Genomic DNA, 18,896 nt, shown 5'->3' on the forward strand with positions numbered 1-18,896 from the left:
TCGACTCGCTGTGGTGGCCCGACATCATGAACAGTTTGGATGCCCTCAAATGCTCTGCTTCCAAAACACACCTGATTCGCAGCTATCTTGACAAATGACAAGTTTTAATGACGTTAGACAGAGAATTGGTAAGGAAGGGTCTTAAGAGGGGATGTCCGCAAGGTTCCTGTCTTGGACTCGTTCTTTAGAACATAGTTGCTAACTTAGTTTTTTCAGTCTTTGAAAACAAAGAAGGAGTAAGGTTTTCAGCATACGCAGACGACTTTTTACTCAATGTAGCAGGCCAAAGCGACCTTGAAACGCGAACTCAGAATAGCCTTAATTTATTTGCTGACTGGGTGAGACAGCATAAACTGAAACTCTCGGTGCCTAAAACACAAGCACTCATAATTAGTCGAGGCTCTCCATTAAGTAGAAACCCTGTCTTAAACTCTTGGGGTCCTCCATTAAATATGTTAAACAACTTAAGTACCTAGGAGTAGTAATAGATAATAGACTTTCCTGGCAACCACACATCTCTTCTTTAAAGTTAAAAATCAAAAGACTGACTACTTCCATACGATCAACAACCTCGTTAAGATGGGGTATCCCGTGCCACTTGCTTAGAATATGGTACAAGACAGTGGTGGAAAGGATTATTCTGTATGCCGCTGCTATTTGGGGAACTAGCATCTCTTCCCAAATGAGACGTTCACTACTCTCTATACAGCGGCACTAGCTTCTTTTCATTTGCAAGGCTTATCGTACAATGTCCACGGCAGCCTTACAAATTATCGCAGGCACATCGCCTGAACTGGTTAACGTAAGCAGACTACGATACACCATGAGTCTCTGGGGACAAATTTATATCCATACTGGTTATGAGCATAACATACCGCAAGCTCTCTGCCACTCTGCTAAAAATAACCTTGTGGACACTATCTACTTTAATAGAACACAGGACTCGGGATTTACAAATGGTGTTTTCACTGATGGTTCTAAAACTCCAGGGGGCACGGGAAGCGGATTCTGTATACTTTCTGGAGGAGCTTTAACGTATGAGTGGAAAAGAAAGCTCGCTTCTGAAAACTCTGTCTTTCAGCGGAGCTCATAGCAATCAGAGCAGCTCTTCTCCACCTGAAGAATAATCCCACAGTGCCCGATATCATCTACACAGACTCAGCCTCAAGCCTCGCTGCGATAGCTGGAATTCGTTCTCGCAGTCCTATCGTCAGCAGCATTAGAGACACTCTAACACACATGCCTGCTTCGCAAAAGACCCTCACTCATCTGGGTGCCCGCTCATAAGGAAACAGAAGGAAATGAGAGAGCAGAAGTTGTCGCAAAGGAAGCAGCGGATTCATCCACTTTGCGAGAAGTCCCGACCCTTAGGCCAGTCTCGGACCTAAAGAGTCGGACATTCCATCAGCTCCTAAGAATATGGCAAGAACGTTGGGATCAAGCCTCCACAGGGAGACGTGTTTGCAATCTCATTCCCAAGGTCAAGACAACAATTCAAACTAATAGCAATTACATGACGTATTTCCTCACTGGTCATCGGCCCTTTCCTTCATACCTCTGCCGCTTTGGCTTGAGAGAGAATGGTAACTGTGAATGCGGAGAGGAGGGTCATCCAGATCATTTTCTGTTCTCCTGCCCACACACAGCATTTAACAGCCTCAAGCAACCAGGAGCCAGATTCTGCCAAATTGGTTCCAGAATCTACAAAATAACAGAGTTGCTCAGCGGAAACTGAAAACAATAATTGACTACTGCACTAGCAATTACTCTTCTGACACTAGAAGAAAGTAGTCATAAAAGTCTATATAAGCTAGTTAAATATGTCAGCAACAGAGTATGTGATATGTATGTTCAATATGTAATTTTGTATTTATGCTGTGCCAGGTTCTCATACATAAAGTTCGTACTGTATCTGAATGCTGTAATGTATTTGTACATGTTTATATCTTTTATTTATGGTACCTAATTTATACTAAGGATCACCGTACCTCAATGACCTGCTTCTTGTAAACTTTAACTATTATGGTAACGTATAAGTATGGGGGTATATATCAATATGAGTGAGAGTATGTATATTTTTTTGTTTCGGAATATCTATTTATGTAAATGTGTATGTACTATATATCTGTATATGAGTTTGTATTTATATGTATATACATATATTTTGATTGTTTTCTTCTTCAAGTTCCTTGTATGCACATGCATATATTTCTTTGTACATTGTTGTACTCTTCTTCAGGTGCCTTGTATGCCCATGTATATCTCTTTTTTGCATTTTATAAATGTCGTCTGCTCAGCTGGGGCTGCTTAGGGCTGCGGCCTGGTATCTAGTGGTTGACTCTCGCCGAGTTGGTAACCAATTCTGCATGAATATATCTATACCTGGGTCGGAATCCAACTCAGCGGTTTACCTCCCGTAACCACTATACCGTCTAGGCAACCTTTTAAAGTATTTTTGGGCATATATGAAATCAGTTAAGTTTATTCACTTTCATACCCTTTCGCAACTAGTATTTAAATGAATTATTTAACTTTTCGAAAGAGCAAAATACAACTTCCAGCTGAAGCGAAAAATTTTTATTTTATTGTTGCTTCCAGATGTTAATTATGAGGCATATTTTTAGTAACTATGTTTCTCTAATAGCAGTATCGTACTTCAGAAAATCGTTTCTCATAAAATAACGCAAAATTTCTACAACAAACAGAAATTTGCATTTGTTTTACATATTCACGTCTACATAAGTGGTAAAATATAATAAAAATAAAGTAGTAATTAATAAGAATATAATTATGATTAAATTTTGAAATTTACATTACGGAGTATAATGAAATAATGAAAATGTGCAAAATTAGTTATCAGAATTTCCTAATAAGTCTCAGAAAATCCAGGAACGTGCATCTGTTAAATTGGTATGCAGAATTTTCGAGTAGGACTTCATAAAAATAATTTTTATTCTCTAATTTGCATCTTTTAATGTATCTAAATAGCCTAGGTCTACATTTATACTAATACTTCAAGTCGAATTTCGAACGCAGAAATTTGCATAAAACTTAGCTGTCATATGTATACCATATTTTTACAATTAATCAACATAAAGATCAGTACTTTTATCAGAAATTACTCAAAATTACTTCTGTGTTAATGAGAAATACTTACTTGTGGCTCCTTTTAAAAGGTGATTGGGTGGATTAGGAGGGCGGCCTAAGAAAGCTCTCTTCATAAATGCTTCTTTTACCGAAGGAAAATCGCTGAGCACTAGACATGATCTCTGTCCAAGATTTAACCTGTAATTAAAATTTGTTTTTCTAAGTTTACTCTTCAATAAAATGTTTCTAATTGGAGCAATAAAATTAACATATTGATTATTTGCCTATCTAACATTTATGGAAAAATTCCTCAAATACGAAAATAAACGTCAAGAGGCCACTTTTTTATTTTAACAAAATGGTGGTAAAATATATTGTAGGAAAAGATATGTACAAAAATTATTTCCGATCGGAGAAATAATTTAGGGAATTTTTGTGAAATCACATTAATACTGCGCATTAATTCTGCTTGCTTCAGTCAAATGTTCTATACGTCCCTGGTACATGTATTATATGAATTAAATAAGCAGGAAAAAGGTATTTCAGAAGACTGCAACATTCTTAAAGTAAACAAAGGAAATAAACATGCAAAAATTTATTTGTTACGCAGCTAAATTTAGACAACAACAACAAAAAAAAAGTAACCGAATTTTGGTGCTGGTTTTGAATAATAAATCGAAGGCGATTAGATACAGGTCCTTCTTTTCCAGAAGGAAAAATGTTCTTGCTCCTGAAAACGAAAGGTCTGCGTCTTAACGCATTCGAAGTCATTAGAGGTTTAAACAAAATCTACGCCAAACTATAACCAAGATTCATATACACTGGAGAAATTTTAAGAAGTCTATTATTTAACCAACACTTAAATTTAAGACTTATTTTTCTAACTTCTTTTACACATTCAGTTCAAAATTATATACTTTTTTCTTTAATTCCAGTATTAGTTGACAATTACAGCTTGTATTTGGAAATGAACTATATAAAAACAGATTTTCAAAGAATCGGCTCATTATGCGGTTTCAGGGTTTCATCTAAATTCTATGTGCTGCGCTTTCGCTTTGGAAATAATGCAAAGAAATATGTACAGTTTATGGTTTTGCAAGTGAGAGTCAATGATTTTGAGCTCATTTTGAAATTCGAGCAGTCCAAAGCTACTCTCAAATTTGTTGAATCATAATTTAGGTTATAAATATAATCATAATATTCAGCCCAACCGGAATAGTGGTTAGTGACGCTAACTGCAGTAACAAAGTTCGAATTCCATACAAAGCATGAATGCTTATAAATGTATAGTACCTATGCGGCATGGGGACAGTCTAAATACGTGGCGAGCCTAAAGTCTTCTGGAGGGTTTGATGATAGGGGAAGCGGGGGGAGACCTTCAGACCCGTCCTCCAGCGGTGCTCTCCATCAAAATTGAGGGCGGATTTGAGCAAAGTCGTACTCTCACCTGTACGTTGCTCAATGGTTTTGGCACCAACAGGCGCAATCTGCCCTCCTTGCTATGATGAATTTGGTGGGCTTGTTCTGATATTTCTAAGCAGACAAGTGAGGTAAGTGACAACAACAAAAAGAACATAATTTATATCACTAATGTATTTAAAAACTTTGAAGTCAATATTACCCAGTTATAATTATACTCTTTATATAGAGAAACAGAAAACCGATAATGCGTTTGTTGCCATTAATCTTCTAAGCATTAACCATATCGTTAACTTCAAAGTTAACCCTTAATTAGCACAAAAATGCTTCACCCTTAATACTTCTTAATTACTCACGAGAGTTCTCTGTACACTGATTTTATCCAAAAATAACAGCCTTGTCACTCATACGGTTTCGAATTTTCTCCCTAACTTTATATTAAACTGCCTATTATGAAAATTATGCAAGGAAGTTCATATTTGCATAATTCTCTGAAAGAACAAGTGCGAGTGAAATAAGGCATACAGGAAGATGTAAATTAAACCCTAATGTGTTAGAAAAAATGTAAATTAAACCTGAAAGTGTTAGGAAAAATGTAAATTAAACCCGAAAGTGTTAGTAAATCTCAACTGTAATACCACAGAATTACATTAATTTTGTAGCTTCCATACAATAATTATTAGATTTTCTTGTTAAAAATTATTTTTCAATTCTTCATATGAAGTTCTCTTCTGTTTTAAATAATTTGGAGTGTAATGACACTTTTTTAGAAGTAACTTTCTGATAAAAACTGAAGTAACATGCTTCAAATTGTACACTGGATTGGACAACTTGCAGAAATAAGTTCGAAACGAATCAGACAAACATCTTTGAAATCGGCTGATCTAAGAGTTATTACATATCAGTGTGTATGATTACTGTGGAAACTTTTACTCTCAGCCCTAAACATTCAGAAACCCAACACTATGAAACATTATTTTTTGTAATTTTTTATATTTTAGAGTTGATGTGACAAATTTAAGGATAACACTCCAACAACAGAAAACACATAAGGTTATGAAAGTCATGTTAAACTGACGCAAATTTCTGTAAGGAGACTTTACACTGAAGATTCTGTAAACATAAGCAAGTAAACAAATATCAAAGTAACGCAACAGCGTCAGAATTCAAAAGTTTTAAAATTAAGCCCCTTAAATAAGCTAAAATATAATAAATGAATAAATAAATAACATGTATATAAAATTTCTATTTCCCAGTGAGTTGAAATTTACAAAATAAAGAATTGGAAACAACTTTAAACTTCTTTTTATAATGTTAGAATGCTATCATGTCCTTGGAGACATTATAACTCACGGAAGTCGAACACAACGCGACACAATTGTGCTTTTTTACCAACTTTATCTTCATTGTTGATGGAAAGCTTTCCATTTTCAGCCCTAAAAGATAAAAAAAATTACCAAACACTAACGAAATACCTGTTTTCGCGATGTTGATAACATATTCTGAAAACCCGGGAAGATAAAATGACAAAATGTCCATCCTCAAGCAGGGACTCGACCTACTTTTGGGAGTGATTACTGAAGACTGATGGCCTGAAGAGAATGTTCATATCCACTCCCCTTTCGCAATTTTTTTTCCGAGTAAAATCGATTGTTAGTCTATCAGATGAAGGGTCATTGGCATTTCGAGCATTTATCTTCGCATATGCTTTTAATTTGTAAACAAAATCCTGCCTGCTTTGGCATCTGAAGCGGCTTATCTCGGGACACACGTGGTTGCACAAAAACTTAAATTTCACAGTTTCCTTGTTACGAAATTATCATTAGTGAAGTTGCTTATCTGAAGTGGCAACAGCAGTGCCTTCCGCTTTAAAAAGATTATAGATTTTATATCCAACGTTTTAACGAGCAGCGGCTGTATTTTACGGCACGAAAACATTCTAAACTATTTTATAAGTAGCATAATCATCACGGGAATTCTTCATATCAGTTTCCATGAGCCGGCTGCTCTCATATTCTTCCTTCGCATATTCAATTAGCCCTTGTTTTTATCACTTATTTCAAAATAACCGGAATTAATTATTTTCGTGTACAGGATACTTTTTACGGCCAGCAGAAACGAGATATTTTGTTTACTTTTAATTCAGGCACATAATGTCCTTTCTAAATAATAGGTACTCATTAAATCGACAGCTTTGCTTAATAAGAAACTATCTCTTTTATCCTTATATTAGTTACACTTTTTCTAAGAAATTGGTAGAAACGCTTGATCAGATATTATTTGAAATTAAAATATTAATATCTCTGGAAGAAGCAGGAACTATTTTTAAAATGTACAAATTGGTTCATTCTAATCAGTACATATTATATTTTTATGTTCAGAAATAATTTGTACCAGATCTTTCTTCAATTGCATATTTTGTACACAGCAATAATATGCTAGAGTTTTGAGCTATTATTCTACAGCATAACGATGAGTTAGCGATTGGGAATTCTGACAGTTACAGCTCAGGGAATCATAATTTGAATAATAAGCTCTGTTATCTAATATAACTCGTAATTCATACGTAGGATAGCTTTATAAATGAGTGAATTCATTATCATTTTGTCTTTATATGGATATTCGTTGTTGTGATTATTGCTTGTTCGAAGTCCTTTACGAACAAAGTAAAAAAAAAATTACAGATAATATTTTCGTTCTACAGCTGAACGTCAAAATAAAGAAATTTATTGAGATTGCAGAGTTCAGTGACACCGTTGGTGATAGCTTCATTTGTTATCTAACAAGAACAAATTCTTTTATCTTTTCTCTATTTTCCAAGTGTCCTTTGAAACGACGTTATGTTATAGTAAATATTTCGATTTAAGGAATTCGAAGTGCTTTATGCTTCAATATAAGGAAATGCTTTTCCGGTTCATACTTAAAAGCTGAAGATGACATTTTTTTCACTTAGAGGTATGCTCGTTTAAAGACAATTTTGGGTAAATGATTAAGGTTCGTTTTTAAAACGCATATTAAAAAATTTCTTGATTTTTTGGCATTAAACTGTCAATATTTCTCTTTTTAATTTATAACTGAAATTGGTTTTTGTTTAAGAAAGTTATATTTTATCTCAACTTTCAAAAGAAATAAGCACTTTCTTAACACCTGCTTCGAATCTAGTCAGCTTATATTTCTAAACAGACTATTTAGTGTTTTCAGTTGCCCCTTCTTGGTGCACCTTAGTCAACGTTCATAGTAATAAGATGGCTAAAACGACCTATGGTTCAGCCACTCCCGACAGATCTATATCTGTCGGGATCTAGATCTTTTAGCTATCAAAGTGTACGGTCAGAGGAAAAATTTTAATTTTGAAATTCATCCCATTAAGATAAAAAATTTTTAATTTAACTGATTTAATAGCTCTAAAATTTCTACATATACCTTAAACTCACACATGGGCGGATTATGAAATGAGAAGCATACTCACCTAAACTTTCAGAGGCACCACTCTAGACACAGAGAACATATTTCTGTCAATTTGAAAATTTATTAGGAAAGACCTAACTTCGTCAAAGCGACTACGTGGTTAACGTAGGTACGACTTAAATCGGCAACCACATAAATCCGCTTCTCAAGACATAATTCATTTAATGCCTTAATCAAAAGATATCGATACTATATTCTGTATTTAAAACTGAGTTAACGGTATTCATTCTTCTTTGCTTTATACGATTTAATTATTAACTGCAAGTGTAAAGCTAAAAGAATTGTTCTATTACCTAACTTTCAGCGCTTATTAGAATGTTTCAAACAATAGTTTTCAAATTATCTATAACGTTTCTCATATGATATGGTATGTTTCTAAGTTCTCCCAAATGAAATACTAGGAAACGAGTTGTGAGAGAAATTTGTGTCTTCTTTCTCCTCCAGATTATAAACTCCACTTTTGGTTTGAATGTGTTTTACAATTCTCATCTTTGAGAATGCTTCTCAATTCTCAAAGTAGAGCTTTTGTAGAGAAATACATATTTATGTGCTCTACTAGAATACTTAAGTGCTATATTTAGCATTATTATGGCATTATATTTTACAATAATTTTCTATTTTTACTCTGTATAGAAGAGCAATAAGTACGTTCTACTTTAAAAGAAGCTTGCTTTTCTGAACTTCGTCAAAGAACATAAGCTGTACTACAGTATACCACATATTTTTATGCAAAACGTGATCAAGAGTTAGCTATTTAGTGTTTAAGCATCAGGTTAAACCCCTTTAATTTAAGTTACGATTGAAGCTAGTTACTTCAATAACTTCATTTCTTGGTTATTTCTAAATGATTTGAGGCCATATAGAATGAAGAAATGCAGAACTTTATAAAGTTTCATGCTTTTCCAGTTTTTAATTTGGTAAAGCTATCACCATTATGCTATTTGCACATTGTTACGTCATGAAGGCGCATGTAACAAATGTTAAATATGAATGAAATGTACTACATATTGGGATATGCAAATGATTAACACCCCAGCGCATGCGCACAAAGCAGGTATAAGTAACGCAATTTATATTGTGTATAAATATGAAGACTGCATAGCGAGTTTCTCATTTGGAAATCACATTTTAATGTTGATTGTTTGCGTAAAAATCGTTTTATGCCTCATATGAGAAGACGAAATTCCTACCAGCATGTGTCGGAATTCGACCGAATCATGATCGGAGCTTATAGGAGCTGAGATTCCGTGACATTTATGCTCGTACTGGTCAGGATCCTATGACTGTTAGACGAATGTGCAATCGATGGACTCTAGAGGGTTATACTGAACGCCATGCAGAGTCTCAGCGGCCCTGGACAAACATGTTATTCTCTCGGCCTTACAGAATTATACTGCTACGTCATGTATCCTGAGTCAGCAGAACTGGCTCATATTGGCTCATCAGTAGAACAATAAGTTTCTGTCTGCACAGTACGACGATATCTGCAGTCCCACGGATTGCCTTGATGCTCAGCAGAGACAGGCACGCCTACAATGGTGCAACGGACGACAACACTGCATACAGGAATGGTATCATGCCGTCCTTTTGGGTGAATGCTGGTTCTGCGTACAGTAACATTACAGACATATCCGTTAAAGGAGGCGACGAGGAAAACGAACATTATTAGCTTGCATTTCATTATCATAATATAGGCTCAGTACCTGGCATGCTGGTATGAGACGCCATTGGGTACGCATCCTGGTCCTTTTTCCTTGAACAGTTAGATTATTTCTCCTTGAAAAGTCAGGATCCTTCGGCGGAATCGGCAGAAGGTTTTCTTGTAACATATTTTTATTATTACTATCAAAATTGTTCAGTAAATTTCATGCATATTGCAAATTTTGCTTTTCACAAATTGCATGACATTCATTAAGTTTTGAACTTTTAACAATGTCCCATTTTATTAGTATTTCATTTTAAATATATACCATTACATTAGTAATTTCTTATCATTTCCTAGGATATAAACGAATTGAAATTAATTAATAGTGCATACATACATACAGACAGACAGACATACATACATATATATATATATATATATATATATATATACGTTATAAAGTTGTTGTGGGTGTTTTACAACAGCAAATCTAAATGTTTAAATGTTTAACTTCAATTATGTTAAAAATGTGATTTTAACCACCATCTAGAGATTTTTGGAAAAGGCGAAATGTATTCTTTGAAGTATGTTAGCCAAATTTTCTACTAAATGAAAATTAACGACTCACTTACATGCTGAAATTCATCTGGAAGCAAGATTCGCAAAACAGACAAAGCACTTAAACTTATGAAACTCCAATTCTAACCGTTATTTACGACGCCTTTCACTGTTATGCATAAAACTACAGCTCTCTGTTTTCCGCTTAAATTCCGTAAGATATTTTTTAATTAGTGAGATTACTACAGGAAGAGGGTTTCCTTTCATACAGAAACAGAATGATAATACGATTCCCTTAATACTTCTGTCTCGAAACAAAAGTTCCAGTAGTGAAGCTAAAATAGGTTTTTGATGTACATAACGCATATATTTAAATTAAATTAAGTTAAATTTTTGCCGTCGTGAATAACTGATGACGGTCAAATCGTAAACACAGAAGTTTTACATACCAAAGATAAAAGCAAAAAAATGGTCTGTAATTGTTACAAATTACAATTGTTGGTTCTCGTAGAAACCTCTAGTTGTTGTAATGTGGCTTATCTCACTTGTCTCAGAGTAACATCAAAACAAGCCCACGGAACTCATCTTGGCAAGGAGAGCAAGATTGGCAAGAGGCTTGAGCATCATACAAGTGACAGTACGACGTCGCTCAGTCCCGCCCCCAATTTGGACGGAAAGCAACCCGGGGAGACGGGTCAGGGGATGGTATCCCACTCCTCTTGTTCTACTTCTAACCTCTCGAGAGGGCTTTCGGCTCGCCATATATTTAAAGTGCTCCCCATGCCGCAAAGACACTGTGCATTTACAAATATCCATGCCTTCTCCAGGATTCGAACTTGGGCCTTTCCGTACCGTAGTAGGCTTCCCTTACTATTATACCGTCTGGGCGACTAGTAGAAACCTTCAGCTTAGCGTCGCTAATAATGGAGTGAATAAGACTACTTATACAGTGTGCTCATTTTAAAACATATACAAAATAAAATCACTATTTGGATCTTGTATTTCTTTTATTTGATCACTCTTCAATCATATCCACTGCTGCAATTGTTTGAGGAACAGAAGAAATTAGTATCCACTCTCCCTTATAATAACTATAGCAATGTCTATAAAGCAAATAATAAAGTCAAATAATAGAGATGAAAGACTGAAACGATGATTTTGTTTTAGACCTCTTTTAAAATGAATGCACTGTACTTCATCTTATTCTATGTAAATGAATACTGATGCTGACTGCATTAGATTTATGTAGTTTTTGTTTTGTGCAACACGAATACTAACCAATGTATCTCTGATAAACATACACCGCTCTCATAAAACAAATAGACTTTTAGTAATTTATCTTGATCAATTAACCAATCTACCAACCAGTTCTTGAATTTTAAAAGTGCCTACTTTAAAACAAACAAAACAAAACGAAGGTTTGGAACTTTACTATACGTTCCCCTTAGAAAAACAGCTAAAACTAAAGCTTTCTTTCTAAGAAGTCCTGAGTACCTTTGTCACAATCAATTTATAACCAAAACGAACTTACAACATTTGGACCCATAATTGTTAATTCTTCAGTTGTCGAAATTCCCAAATGGGAATATGAAATTTTTTCGTATTTTATGCAATAGCTCATTTATTTCATTTGCTTCTTGAGTGGAAATGATTCGTAGAATAAAATGATGGCTACCAAAATTTAACATACTAGTATTATTCATTATTTACTGTAAACCTAAAGTTTTGCCCACTTCTAAATTGTATTAATTTTTCTCATAATAAAACCCCAGAAATTAAAATATAAATAAAAGAAACTGAAATCTGATTTTTATATCCCAGTTCCACTTCAATTTATAAAACAGCATCTTTATGTAGAAAAGAGAAGAAAAAAATAACTAAGATTCAGAAATCATTGGAAGTTGTCTGTTTAAACGCTTAACTGGTAACTATCTACTTAATCTTTTAAGTGAACAAACAAACAACACAGGCAATGTTGTTGAATAAATTAAGTCAGAGAATAAAAACATTCATCCTATAAAACGTGTTGGGAAAGAAGGATACTGTTGCCATAGAAAGGTAACACAATATCATTAAGAAGAGCATTGAGTTGTTCTTAAATTTCATCTCAGATCATTCGTTCCTTAGTTTAGCAACTGATTAATTAGAATATAAATAAAGGATCTTACGCAAATGAAAGAGCAACATCTTACTATTTTGCTAGGACTTGAATACTTTAGTATTAATTTCAAGTTTTCTTTAAAACGGTAAACAATAAAACTTATGAACACAATATTAATAAAATTGTAATTTTAGCTAAGTTTTTTGGGTACATAAATGAGTTACTATGCATTCCAAACGAGTGGAATGAACTCTAGTTAGCAGTTTCAATACTCATTAAAATCAAACCTCATGAATGACAACAAAAAGACAAGGAGATGTGGACAGCAACTTCAGATTATGAAGCTATTAATCACACTTTTTAAATCTCTTATAATCTCGAGAATCTCTTATAAAGCTACGTTCGCCATTCAGCCTTCGAAAATGTACAAACATATTTCAAGGCTATCGTCTCGCTATTTGCCATGAACAAATTAGAGAACGATACTGGTTATTATTCTATAACTCGTGTTCCATCGGACTTAGCTTATCATTTCTGTCTGTCGATACTCCCAGTATCCTTGTAACAGGTTTGTGACCTTGTAAATATTTAAATATGTGCCTCTTATCTGAAGGTTAATGCTATACATAAAAATCAAAAGGATACGAAATTCATCGCTGTATATTATATACATTTAATATATTATTATCATTGTACCACTAATTTCTGAAACAATTAAGCAAGTAAGAATTAATAGATTTAAACAGATATATTCAAAATTGGATTTTAAGTTAATATATATTTATTTTGCGCGCAAATTGTATACGTACGTTACTTTGCAAACTTTAATATGCGGTATAATCAGATTATAAAATGTCTTTTAAGAAGTAATTTGTGTTTAATTAATGCATCGCAATAATTATTTTCTCAAATTGTTCCTCACTCATTCGTTATTTCTTTCAAATCATTATATCGTAACACTACAACTGAAAATTTTATTAAAAGCGTATTAAATTAATCGTTTGATTTTGATTTAGTTTATTACGGCAAAGCACATGAGGGCTAGATGACTCATGGGATGGAGGACTTTCTAAGGAAAACTGGGAGAAGCCACGAAGACGCCCATGCAGCCAGCGTGTTCGCCGGGATTCGAGCCCCAGACTAAACTACCAATGTTCAGCGACTGGTGGGCCACATTAGATTAAAAAATTATATTTAAAATACTATCTGATTTTAGATATGTGCCTTACTTTCTCCTCTCCTGTGCTGTATCTGTATCATTGTTTCCATTCATTTTTATTCTGGTAATATAAATATATAATAAGTTAACAATATTATCACTTTTCAAAATATTTTAACTTCAAATTAAAATATTCATCGTTCCAAATTTAGCTACAAATTTTTAATCATTTCTTATAAACCTGATTACATTACAAGCTCTAATTAAGGAAGCTTTAGATTTAGATATTATTTTACTTCACTATTATTTTGATGAAAAATATTAACTAAATCATACTGAGGCTACCAAGCGACTAGCAGCTGTTACTAATAAATGTGTTTCGCTTTACAACAAGCAAATATGTTAATTTCTGAAATATAACTTTGAACAAATATCACGTTAGGGATCACTTTTTAATAATCAATGATTTAATTGATTTAATTTATAAATAACATTATACATACAGTGATTTCAACACGTACCGGATATCACTGGTCAACAGCTTAGCTCTGTCACTGCAACAAGCGGTCATCAGTGGCTGAACACCATTCATGAACACCCAATAAGAAATAATGCCTGGTTTGAATTCAGATCCAACTTATATTCATATGGGAAACAAACTACGTTAAGTTATTTTATTCCTGTTTTGCACCATTATTACAACTTTCAGCGCACTTCAAAATGTGTGAACTGCATCCATCATGACTTATAGTTGTTCATCCTGTATAATTCTAGAAATCAGTGATAAGTATATCAGTTCAGTAATCTGCAGACAAATGTTCGGTTCCGGGAAGGGGCACAGTGCAATTTAATATAAAATCGCGCTCTAAAATGTCTTAAAATCTCTAACCACACACCCGACTGACTGAATACAGCACACGCATTAGCGAATATGAGTCCACTCTTAACAAAAGTAGATCATTCCAGTGAAAACTGTCTCAAAGCAAAATTCGTAACGCGAAGAAGTAATTGTCATTAATTTATATATAACGTAAGTGTTACCTAATTGGAAAATCTCCAACAAAACATCACATCTTGACATATTATGCTTAAAATCTAAAATAACTTATAGAGCCATTAGTTTATATCGATGTAGGAACGTAAAGAAAGAACAATGCATTTGTAGGGATTCGAACTCCAGACCTCCCGAATACGCGGCGAGCGTGCTTCCAGTTACACCACGAAGGCACGCAGAAAGGAGAAAGAAAATACCTTGTATACTTTCCCTTTTAAAAGGCGAATGGATCTTAAGGGACTCAATCGCCAAATCATGGTGGTGACGAATTATCATTATTACAGCTACCACCTTTTAGTTCGGATGCCACTTGCAGAGCCTTCTTTAGAAATTTTTGGTGTCAGGAAACTGATGAAATCCGCAACGCTCTCACCTGGATTCGCTTCTCCTGAATACGTGTCAAGCGCGTCTAGGCACGTGGAAAGGAGAGAGAAAATATCATATAAACTTCAAAGTAAAGTATGATCTGACATTCACATATTCCGCGTAAAAAGAAATGGCATATAGACATTACAGTTTGACTTTCAAAAATTAACAAAAAGAGCAAGCTTCCTAGAAAACTCAAATATGTTGGCAATGTTACTTAATCATCGTAGTTTTATTAAATGAGAAACAAGGATTTCAAATTCTGAGAAAAACGACAAAGATTATTTATGAATACTGCATACTGATAAATATACATCCTATCTCTAGTTGCTATGCTTTCTTGTACCAATGTCGGAAGCTTGTTGATGGTTTTGTCGATATGTACGACACATGACTTTTCTTAAACGAGCACATTTTTATGTCTTATAACTTTCTGTAGGCAACAGAGTTTAATGTAAAATTTTCCTAAATTAATCCGCGCTTTTGTAATGAAAATTACGAATTTATATTTTTACAATATAAAAATTCTTTTTATATTTTAAGAAAAAAATGTCTTTGGATTTATTTCATTAATCAAAAAAAACACACTACTTATATCTTTCGTTAATGCGAAGAGGCGCAAATCCTGACGCTCGTAAAGCCAGGATATCTATATCCTGTTAGGCGGCTTATCAACTAAAAGCATAAATTATACTACTGAAGTTTGAAATTTAGGAAACCAACAACAAAAAAAGGACTGCCCCGGGTGAGGATCGAACTCACGACCTTCAGATTGCTCACGAGCGGGATTATGAGACTGACGCGCTGCCTACTGCGCTACCGAGGCTCAACAGAAACTGAATCCAGAATGTATGACCACTTAGTTTTTAAAGAATATTTTTAAATGAGAGTCATTACATTTTTAAAATTTTTGAGGATAATGAAAACAGAAGTGTTTGAGAAAATCAAGTTTCAAAAACACTAAATTTGAACTCAAAATCAAATAAATTTTTAGGAAAAACTGATATGCCTTTGAATGCACTTACTAATTTTTATGAAATTCTTGATCTGACTTTCTAGACTAAAGTCTTATTTTAATAACATAAAGATTCGTTAATTCAGTTTACAGACACTAAAACATTATTAGTATAAAACTCTATAAGTAGATTGCTTGATCCATTTAACAAAGAAAGTTATACTGTTGATGTCCCAAATGACCAGACTCTTACAGCTTAATGCGTTCGTCGGGAACGACCAGTACCTATCATTTAGCCTTCTCATCACTAAGAATGTTGCCCAGGTGCCTCATATGGAACGACTGAATTGTGCCTGTGACAAAGAGGAAATTTTGTTCTTTCACGACCTCGACCAATCAGATCTGCAGTTTTTCATCTCTCTTTCCTTACAACCATTAAGAAGACTTTAGGCTCGCTAGTATTTTAAGGGCCCACAAGCAGGACAAACACTAATAAATATCTAAATCTTCTCTAAGATTCAAACTCAGTCCTACGATATGGCAACTAGTATCGCTAATAAAAAATCTTTCAAACTCAGAAATTATTCGAAACACATGCTATCTTATTTGTACGTGAGGCAATTCTGTTGTTGTTGCTTATGCTAATTTGTCTGATGTAGTCAGCACAAGCCTACGAAATTCCTCGTGGCAAGGAGCGCTAGAATATGGCTGCCGTTGGCAACAGCCTTGAGCACTTTTCAGGTGACAGTTCGATTTAGCTCAGTTCCCCCTCCCAATTTTGATGGAGAGCATCCAGAGGGGAACGGATTCGAGAGTCTCCCACCCATCTCCCCTTCCACCAAACCACACGAGAGGACTTTCGGCTCTCCGCATATTTAGAGTGCCGCCATGCCGCACCGGCACAATACAAACATTCATGCATTTTCCGGGATTTGAATCCGAGCCCTTCGGTACGGCAGTCAGTGACGCTAACCAGTATACTGGTTGGGCGACGAGGAAACTCTTAAACAAGCGGTTCCTTAACACGATACAGAGGTACCGCGAGAAGTATAATTTTAAAACCATGCGGCTTATTATTTACTATTTATTAAGCTGCTATTTAAAGTTCGCGTGAAAATTATACGGTCTTGCGCCATACCAAGGAATATAGAATGCATGTTCATTGCTAATGCTTTGTAGTCCTCCATTTTTTTAAAGTTAAAAAAGCTTAGGATTTTCATGTTGGTGTCATCAGACAAGAGAACTCCAGTCATATACATATTTTTCATTACTATAAAATTAAAAGGAGCATTTTAATTACTATGAAATCATTCGTCCTGCTGTCTAGATCAAAGAGGAAAAAATTGTCTGAAATAAGATTGGATTTAAAATTTTTTATAATGTAAATTGCAACAAAATAGTTCATCAATATGATATTTAGCTGTATTATTTATAAAGAATGATTGGTTTATTTTACTTGATTATGGCAAAGCGCGCGAACGTTAACTGACTAAGGCAAGGAATGCCTTCATGCAGGACTTTCAATGAGAAACTGGCTTGCATTCACATTGCACATATGAGAAACCACAAAAACACGCATGCAGCCAGCCCGTTCGCTACCGTTCAGCAGCCTGTGAGCAATCAGGAAAAAAGAAATTTTCATCTTTAGTCTAAAATTTTAAGTGTTAAAGACAATAATCAAATTATCTTTATCGCAATACATTGCACTAAAATAATTTCGAGTAAGTTATTCAAACTTCTACATAAAATAAAAAAGTTAAACGCATTACTTTTAATTACTTAATATATTCGAAACGAACTAAGACTATATGTCTGAAAATACTAAACGAAATTTGATAAATCTAAATCTTTAATTAAAATGCAAAAAAAGAAAATTTTGAGTTGAATTTTAAAACATGGAATATTCTGGTATCTCTAAAGTGGTTTTAAAATATTTTAAATTCATTTAAAGAAAAGAGAAAACTGGCTTAGGGAATTTAGTGCAGTTATTTTAGAAGAATGAGTTAAATAAGAACCTGAAAACATGGACTAAATAACGTCTTTATAAAATTTTAGAAAGCTATAGCTTACTTATATATGGGACCACATTTCTTCTGCAACTTTGCAAATCCTTTGACGAAATCAGAGCCAAGGAAAGGTAAGTACCCCACCCATGGCAAACTGATCCATGGTCCTGGAGGTAAATTGTAAGTTTTCTTGGGTCTACTGATCACCCAGTGCAAGAAACAACCTACGGACACAGCCACCAATAAAGAAGATGTCGCAAGATGTGTCTTAGCCCAGTGGGCTAAAGAATTAAGAAGAAAATCGGCATTCATTGTTCAGTTTGTTCAACGAATTAAAGATATCCCTTTCCTTACATTCGATTTTCAGGAGAGTTTATTTCGATTTGAAAGAGTGACGTCACACGGTCTTTGACCAATGACTGAAGCAACCTTTTTCTTCCAAACAAATTACGATAAAAGTGAAATAAACGTTAACCGGTCGTTTTTTGTTTATTGATATCTCCACTTCCGATATAGATTACAGTGTTGTCTTTCCTACCAAAGTAACTTGATTGTTTCAAGATTAACCGCGCTCTCATATGATTTATTCAACACCTTCGGATTTTTCCATACAGAAAGTGTTCTGATTCAGCTTTTGATCGGGAAGTATCATGAATGCCAAATTACAAGTAATTATTTTCAAGGCAACCTGAAATACTAATATTGGGAAACACGGGGGAGACATTTTAAATTCCTTCGTATCCTACATACAAATTAATCGTCGAGCGGATACATTTGACCTCGTCTGTTTGTATCAATAAACCAAGGACATCAGAAAATGTTTTTACAGGTCTGGGTATGCTTATGCATAGAATTAAAATCACTTTCACAAATATTTACACATGCTGATATTTTTTTTTTTTTAATTTCGCAAGAATTTCGAATTTTTTATGTAATTCATTGCCTTGTAAAATTAATTTTTTTGTTGATAATATCCAATAAATCGCGGCAATACATTGAATGCATATATAATAGAGCTCTGATTATTATACATCATACATCGAACATACATTGAGTTCAGTAATATAGGTTAAAATAT

The 18,896-nt window shown here is 34.2% G+C and overlaps 1 protein-coding gene and 1 non-coding gene across 4 annotated transcripts in view; both read right to left on the reverse strand.

The window, feature by feature from the left end:
- LOC118182141 (cytochrome P450 2J6-like) overlaps positions 1 to 18,220 on the reverse strand; it is a 145,976-nt gene extending 127,756 nt beyond the window's left edge. The window contains exons 1-2 of one of the 3 annotated variants that reach the window (XM_085816626.1): positions 17,883 to 18,220; positions 3,158 to 3,285 (exon numbers count right to left, since the gene is read on the reverse strand). In XM_085816626.1, the coding sequence (XP_085672752.1) occupies positions 3,158 to 3,285; positions 17,883 to 18,130 (376 nt within the window). In that variant the 5' untranslated portion in view covers positions 18,131 to 18,220. Of the gene's footprint in view, positions 1 to 3,157; positions 3,286 to 5,981; positions 6,131 to 17,882 lie in introns of those variants that run through there. The other 2 variants (XM_085816629.1, XM_085816633.1) reach the window with 2 other exon arrangements.
- TRNAM-CAU (transfer RNA methionine (anticodon CAU)) lies at positions 15,595 to 15,683 on the reverse strand. The gene is given in 2 exon segments: positions 15,595 to 15,630; positions 15,647 to 15,683. It is a non-coding gene; the product is annotated as a tRNA-Met (tRNA).
- Positions 18,221 to 18,896: the final 676 nt, after the last annotated feature.

This window comes from Stegodyphus dumicola, chromosome 1, assembly GCF_044657685.1.
Source record: "Stegodyphus dumicola isolate Sdum_Otavi_A_Nest chromosome 1, ASM4465768v1".
NCBI lineage: Eukaryota > Metazoa > Arthropoda > Arachnida > Araneae > Eresidae > Stegodyphus > Stegodyphus dumicola.